Source organism: Strix aluco, chromosome 3 (assembly GCF_031877795.1).
Source record: "Strix aluco isolate bStrAlu1 chromosome 3, bStrAlu1.hap1, whole genome shotgun sequence".
Classification (NCBI taxonomy): Eukaryota; Metazoa; Chordata; class Aves; order Strigiformes; family Strigidae; genus Strix; species Strix aluco.
Window position 1 is genome coordinate 38,836,184 of NC_133933.1, and position 7,694 is coordinate 38,843,877.

The window sequence follows — 7,694 nt, forward strand, 5'->3', positions numbered from 1 at the left end:
AGTTTATTAAGGCCTTTCTAACAAAGCATTTGGTAACTCAAGCACTGCAAAATAAGACACAGTAGGACTCTTTTTTCCAAGCTCAGCAAGCTGCCTGACCCAGAGATCCTTCCCTTCACATTCACCTCCCTGCTCCTAGGTCTTGAACATGAATCAACTTTCTTTTTCAACAGATGCCCTTGAACCAAGCTGTCTCAGCCTCCCCCAATTGCTCCTTTGCTGGCTCAAAGAAGCAGAGAACCCTGCTACAAGGAGGATCAGAATCTAAAACAGACCGGTCTTTTCACTTTGCTCTCATCAGGTCTTAATAGTTCGGTCCAAAACTATTTTGACCTACCATGAGCTTTTGGGAGACACTGTTATACATTGAGTAGCGAGATGAAGTACCCTCCACAAGTGAATCTTGTTTGAATTCATTGCTGAAGACTGGTCTTTTTTCATCACTCTCACTGTCAGACCCACTGCTGCTACTGGAAGACTCTAAAAGCAAAAAAAAAAGGTGAGAAAAGTGAGGGTAAAAATAAAATGGAAGAAAGGCATCTCAGTGATCACATTAAGAACAACACAGTGAGACTCATTAAATCCTCTTAACACACACGCAGAAGACACTTCAGTATCTCAATGCACTACAGGAAGCACACAGGTGTAATATAAAATACCCTATGGAACCAACACCTGGTTATCTGCCCCTTTGACTCAGGGACACACACAACCCCTCTGAGCCAGTGGATTCCAGGCCCCACAAAGAGCTGGGCAAACCCCATTACAGCAGCAGGGCAGGCCACAGCATGACCATGATAGTACACTGTGGTGTGCCTGACCATTGCAATGATCCCAAGGAGCTCAGAAAGTCCAGAGATTCTTTCCTAAGAATAATGACAATTACTGACACCTTGATAACACATACTGGATTTTCCTCAGTTTCCTACCTAACTACAGGTGTAAACACATCCCTAACTTAACCAAAAATCCACATCAAACACACGGGCATCTACCAAACAGCCACCCCTGCAGAAAGAAAAGAGTTGAATCCTTTAGTTCCCATATTAAACTTCAGTTTGACTCCACAACCCCGATCAGTAGCAAGGATCCATAAATTCACTACAGCAAATGAGACAGTTTTTCCACATCTAGAGTTTACTGATGCATACAAACCCAAGTGAAAGGTAACATCAGAAGACACTATTCTAGTTTTAAAACACCCTGACAGAGACAAAGGTTTGAGAAAGAAATTAATCAAGTCAATGGTCCAATGAAGGTAATAAGTACCATCATACGCAACAGGATAAACTTTTGTCACCTGAAACTGATGCAGCAGAGCCTTCATGGGCACCAAACAATGAAGCTCAGTCTATGCCCAGTTCCACACTGGAATCTGCTTGGGAAGAACCTAGGCCTGTATGAGCTGTATAGTCCTCACTGTTGATCTACAGTTGTGAGATGCCCAAACTTGTTTGCTCTGGACTGGATGTAACTGGGATCTGGGCAGGAATCATAGCAGTCATATCATTTGTCTCACGGCCTGCTCCACACCAGGTGGGTAGCGAGGGAGGCCCTACAACCCACTGAGTCCTTCCGCTTCTCCTGGGGCAATATCACTACGAGAATGAAGCAATGGCACAAATTTCCTTCCTGAAATTTGCCTAGCATGACATCAGTCATACCAAAGTTAATGCTGTGGTGCAGGCCATAGAGAGTACTGGAGCAGCAATCCACAGCAAGCACAGCCACACTCTTCACTGGACCTCTGCCTCTTGAGCCTCCCTTGTTTGCTGAGTGCTAGAATCATTCTCTCCTACCTCATACAACTAGGAGAAGTTGAACTACAGAAGTTGCCCTGAGATAATGAAGAAAATTGTGGTAGCAGAGTTAATCTTTTTCTGTTTAACACTTTAAAAGGAATTACTTAGCTCTATAGAAGTGTTAAAAAAAAAGACATTATAACTACCTAGAAAGAAGAACTAAACTTCTTACATTTTTCTGATTTAAGAAAAAACACAGACTATTTCTCTCCCAACATATTCTCTATTTTCCTGTTACGAAAAACTGAGCATTAGTGAAGTAACAGGAAACAACTGGAGAATTAGTAAAAGAAAGGCCATTACAAGAAAGTGAAGTGAAAATGAAAGACACTACAGTGAAATACACAACTGTAGTTAAAACCCTTCCAATGTGTGCTCAATCCCTCTTGCTGAACTATTGGCTTTTAGGATTCAGGACTTGTGTCCCCACATAACTACTATGCTAGAGTTCTACAGTATCAACATTTGAGGCTTCCAGTTCAAGACAAGGAAGGCTAGGATTTAACTTATGTTTGCAATATTAGACACCCATCTTGATCTTCAAAAACACCTGTTACATAAGCCACATTTCTCTTTCCTTCACAAAGTTCTTAGATATGAACAGGATCACAAAGGATTTTGCTTTAGGGTCAGTTACTGCTTTCTGCTTCTCCAATACACAGCTCCAGTTAACTGTGCTGCCTGCTTCTGAGCCCTGTCTTATTTCCCAGAGGCTCATGATGTGCCTTGAACACAATACCCACTACATAAATCTCAGGAAAGTCCCTTCACAACCACTCTTGCTTTTAACATTTGCTAGGCCATGCTCAGCTGAGATCAGATCTCAAATCACCTCTCTCCCCCAACCTCCCCTCTTTCATTGGAAATCACAATGGGTGTAACAGACTATTAAACAATTAACCCTATCCAAAATGTTGTCCTTGAACTGTATCAACTTGTTTCTTAAACATTAAGGCTCACAGCCTATTTTGAGCCACGATGAATTCAATAATCAAAAGGGGGAAAAAAATTCCAAAACCACTGAATTTTTTAGCTCAGCCCTGAGTGCATACCCCAGCTCTCACATCCTGCACCTCTAACCTCCCCACTCACCTCCAGCCTTGCCAGACAGGTATGTACACCATAACCTGTCACTACAACTACCCCCAAACTCACCCACTCATCTTCCATACACATCCCCTTCCATTTTCACAGCATGAAGGCTTCTTTATGCATTCAGGTCCTTTCTCACTAACACTTTACAACCACGGGAAATCCCACAACTCAGAAGTAGCAGGCAGGACCATGAAGCAACCTGAAGTACCATCCTGGGAGACTTTAAAGTGCCCCGCAACAGCAATACCAATTGTGTGGGGCACTTGCCTCCTCTTTGGTACACCCCAAGCTCCAGATAAGAAAGCATGCTCTGACTTGAGAAAAAGTAGGCAATTAATTTAGTTAACTCTGAAACCAAACACCTGAGAGCTCTCACAACTCCTCCCTCCCCTCAAAAATCACACTGAGCCAGCAAAAGAGATGGTGCTCCAATGTAGAAGTCCCAACCAACCTGCCCTTTGTATTCATCTCAATTTCTCCCACCTGCAAACATGTGGTAAGATTACTGAATTTTTTTTATTATTACTTTTTAAACAATAAGCAATTATGATGTTTCTTTACAGCACAACACCCACAACTCCTCACTACTGAAAGTTTCCAAAACAGAAATAATTGCTGAGACTGAAAAGATTAATGCTACTCACATATTAGAAGAACCTTTACAGATTTGGACCATGCACTTGTCATCTACCTCAAGTTCTATTTTCTATGTCTGAATTCATACAATTCCCAGACCAAACTGTTAACATGAGATTTTTAAAAAGCTTAAAAAAAAAAAAAAAAATCACACCAATCCAAGGTTGTGAACAGAAATAATGTGTTTTGAATCCTAAGAGAGAGTATGCCCTTGAAGTTCAGGCTATCAATTAGGATTTAGGAGACGTGGGTTCAATTCCTAGTTATTATTTAGATTCTCTGCAGCAGCACACACCTTATCTCCAACCTTACCTTGAGTAGTATGATTACTAAATTGAGTTTCATCATCTGAAGTAGAACTGAGAGTTAATCCCAAGTCTTCTATCCTCTTCTTTTGCTTCTTTTGGGGGCTGCTAAACTCAGGTTCTGTCCTTCTCTTCATCTTTGCTGAAAGAAGATGATCACACTTGGTAAACATTAAGCTAATTAACTTTCTCCTGCATGCTGAAGGGTAAGGCGCAGCAGGATGCACGTGGCATAGATCATTTTAAGGACTATTCAGTATTATGCTTCTCAACTTAAGTTTGCTTTAGGTAGGAGTATTGGCTTCTTTTGAACCTATCTTTTTTAATAGCTGGTCTAACAAACACAAAATCTCTGCAGAAGCTTCCCTATTACTGATGACTTGAATTTCAAATCATCTGTACAACCTACCTACCATTAAATGCTAGTACAGGAAGTTAACCCAGACATCAGCACTTGGATAACTTAAATATTTGACAGTTGGTTACTCCTATTGAATCAAGATTCATTTTACCCAAACACACCAAAAAATGAGGAAATAAGATCAATCCAATGGAGAACATGCAAGGTGGGACCAACTTCTCACAAGAGACTGGGATGACCTCTGACCTCACCTCTGCAAATGTTAATTAATAAAAGAGCTTTCCTACATGACTTCTATATTAGAACTTTATTAAATATGTGTACTCAAGCTGGGAGGTGTTTGTGTTCTTCACCAGGAATCACTGGCAAGATATCAAGCTTCTGGATGTGGCTGATAAAACTTTGCATAAACACAGCGAAAGGACTAACAGTTAAGACGGAGTTAATAGAAGCTAGTCAGGAAGGCCTACAGAGGACTAGAACCAAGGAAGAGGAAAGCAGGTGAAAATTAAAAGACACAGATGCTTAGAGCACTAGTTAAACCTCCCTGCTATTGATAAAAAGCAATAAAAACCTACTGGTGTTTATTATTCTACATAGGAATGCTGAGCTAGAAGAGATGCCCCAGGTCACCAATTCCAACACTCTGTTATCAAACTTATTTCCACAAACACGTATGGAGCAGCTTAAGGCCAATTCCTTTATTCATCCGACAAAATCATCCCACAACTTCACTGCACTACAGCTAAGAAATCTCCCTTCTACCAGAAGTTCATTTACAGCCAACTCACATTTATCTGCTCATGTCAGTTTAGGGGCTGGTTTTTTTCGTTGCTTACCTCTAACAAACTGAGGGCAATTTTCTATTTCTTCTGAGATATTCTCCTATTAGGTTAACACACTCCGTTCCCCACTGCTAGCATCCTCTCAGGATCTCCCCCCTCCCACGGGTCCCTCAGCACCTGTTTTCCTGCTGGATCTCAAGCTCCGCAGAATGAACCACAAGTCCAGCGGCACCCGGTTCCTCAGCAGACGGGGGTGGGGGTGGGGCTGTGAGGGGAAGCCCCTTCGGAGCACAACCCCCAAGGGGTTCCACGATCCGCAGCACCCCTCCGATCGCCCCGCCGGCGCTTTACGGGCGCAGCAGCTTGCGCTGGTTTGACACGGCAGCCTGCGGGCCGCTCCGCAACCACCCGCCCCTCGCTCCCGTCGCACCGGCCGCCCCGAGGGTCGGTCCGCCCGCCCGGGGGCCCCGCAGCCCCCCTCTCCCGGTCCCAGAGGCCACGCAAGCGGGCGGCGGGAGCTGCCGGCGGCCGCGCCCCCCCACACACACGCGCGCCGGGACCGGGGCCCGCGGACAGCGCTCTGCCGGACCGGGCGGCACTCACGGAAGAGGCGGAAGGAGGAGCAGGCGGCGGTGGCGGAGCGGGGGCAGGCGGGTCGCTCAGGCCAGCCCCGGCGGGCCCCGTCTGCCAAGGGCCCGTTCCTGCCCCGCCACCGGCGCTTTCGTTTCCCCGCTCGGAGGCGCCGCCGTCGCCGCCCCCGCCCCGCCCCCTCCCGCGGGTCCTCCCCAGCCCGCTGGCGCGCGGCAGTGACGCACCGCCCGCGCCGGCACCGAGGGGCCCGTTCCCGCAGGCGCGCCGCGGGCAGCCTCAACCCGAGAGAGGGCCCGGCGCCCCCTCCGCAAGGCCCCCTCGGGTCGCGGAGGAATGGCGGCGGGGCCGCCCCCTCCACCGCCCGGCCTGGGCAGCCCCGCCCCGCTCCGCTCTACCGTGCCCGCTGCCGGCAGGGCGGGGCGCAGGCCGCGGGCAGGGCCCGGCGCTCTGGGGTAGCAGGTAGCCGGCGGCCTCAGTCCTTCCCTGTGGAGGTGAGGCAGGGGTGCATAGGGGTGAGAATATATCGAAATTCTGTGTGAAATGTTATAGATCATTTTTGTAAATATATTGCATATGAAAATGTATATAAAGCGTTAACGCACAAATAATTCAGCCGCTGCCTTAAAAGTGGCACTAAGAAAAACAGCTTTTTTTATGCTTCTGAAGCAGCCCCCCCTTAGCGGCGACGGCCGGCAGCAGGCCCTGTCCCTGCTCAGGGCCGCTCCCTGCCCCAGCGGCTGGAGCTGCCGTTACTCCTACAGGCAGGGCAGGTTTCCCGAGGAGCTGCCTGCCTCCAGGAAAGCCGATAGCCTGCTCACCACCAGGCACGTCACCCTGAGCTAACTACAGCTCCGTTACTCGAGCAAAGCCAGGACGGGTTCTGTAAGGCCAGTGATGGTAAAGCTTTTCACACAGTAAGAGCCTAATACATGTCTATAGATTATTTATCATGAGGATTTCAAACACTAATTGAGCTGTCTTGTACTTCACACTAGTCTTGAAACTTGGGGGTTTACAGCTCAGTACACAGGCATAAATGCTTAATCTAAAACCCCAAAAATATAGTAGTACCAAGGGACAGGACTATACTCTTTGGGAAGTGTCGTTTATGATTATCTAGCTGCTATAAAGTATATGTCTAAATATGTGAAGTTAATTACAGCAAAAGGGACTGGCAGGAGGGAAGGAGGACTGAGCAGGAAGCAAAACATGGACTAGTCAGAGCATCTCTTTTGGGGAAAAAAAACACTTAAATGGGGGTGGGACACAGCTGGATTATTAAATTGCCTGTTACATATTCTGCACAGTTAAAGGTCAGTTGTTGCACCTAAGGCTCAACCAGGCACTAACATGGTAGATTACATGTGCAAGAGAAAAGCGATTGTCAGATCTTGGAACCCATGATGAAACTGCACACCGTCCCTCTGTGACGGCCCCTTTCCGCAATCCAGTAGCAGTCCTCCTCAGCTACTCCTGCTCTGTTGATAAACAATATATTGCTCTGAAAGTGTCTGATTATCACACTATATGACAGCAACCTTCCAACAGAAAGCAGCAAGTCGAACCTGCATCAAGCCTGCTGTGCATCAACCATGACTAGCCCCGAGTTGTAACCTAAACCCTGGCTGCCAGACAGAAAGTGCTCGATGCCATCACCAGACAGGTAACACACCGTTCAGGGCTTGACATCTCCAAGGGGACATTCAGATGTACAATCAAGTAGAAGAAAGGATCCAGACCTTCGACCAAAGGAGAGCACAGTATTAAAAATAAGGACATCTTTTCCAGAAGCTCAGTAGTTTGCCTGACACTTCTGTATGCCTAGTCATCAGCTCTGTATCCGATAAGTAGTTTTACTGAGGAACTTAGTGAACTGGCAAGAGAGGTCTGGTTTTGTCATGAAATGCTTCTGTAAGTGAACAGGATTATTACTTAACCTCTCTCTGTGGACCTTTACACACTATGCACATACCAGTAACAGTGGAAGTGGTTTGGTATGCCACTTGTGTTCTTCATATTCTAGTGAAAACAGGTCACGCTCACAAATCACACCAAAGTACTACTCAGTTACTAGCAGAAGCGTTATCCTTCTCTGCAATATGCATAAACACCAACATAG

General features: G+C 46.4%; 1 protein-coding gene across 2 annotated transcripts in view; it reads right to left on the reverse strand.

The window, feature by feature from the left end:
• The window catches only part of CMTR1 (cap methyltransferase 1), a 28,691-nt gene extending 22,935 nt beyond the window's left edge, over positions 1–5,756 (reverse strand). Inside the window, exons 1-3 of one of the 2 annotated variants that reach the window (XM_074818133.1) lie at positions 5,588–5,756; positions 3,846–3,980; positions 338–480 (exon numbers count right to left, since the gene is read on the reverse strand). In XM_074818133.1, the coding sequence (XP_074674234.1) occupies positions 338–480; positions 3,846–3,975 (273 nt within the window). In that variant the 5' untranslated portion in view covers positions 3,976–3,980; positions 5,588–5,756. Of the gene's footprint in view, positions 1–337; positions 481–3,845; positions 3,981–5,161; positions 5,560–5,587 lie in introns of those variants that run through there. The other variant, XM_074818132.1, reaches the window with a different exon arrangement.
• Between the last annotated feature and the right edge of the window lie 1,938 nt (positions 5,757–7,694).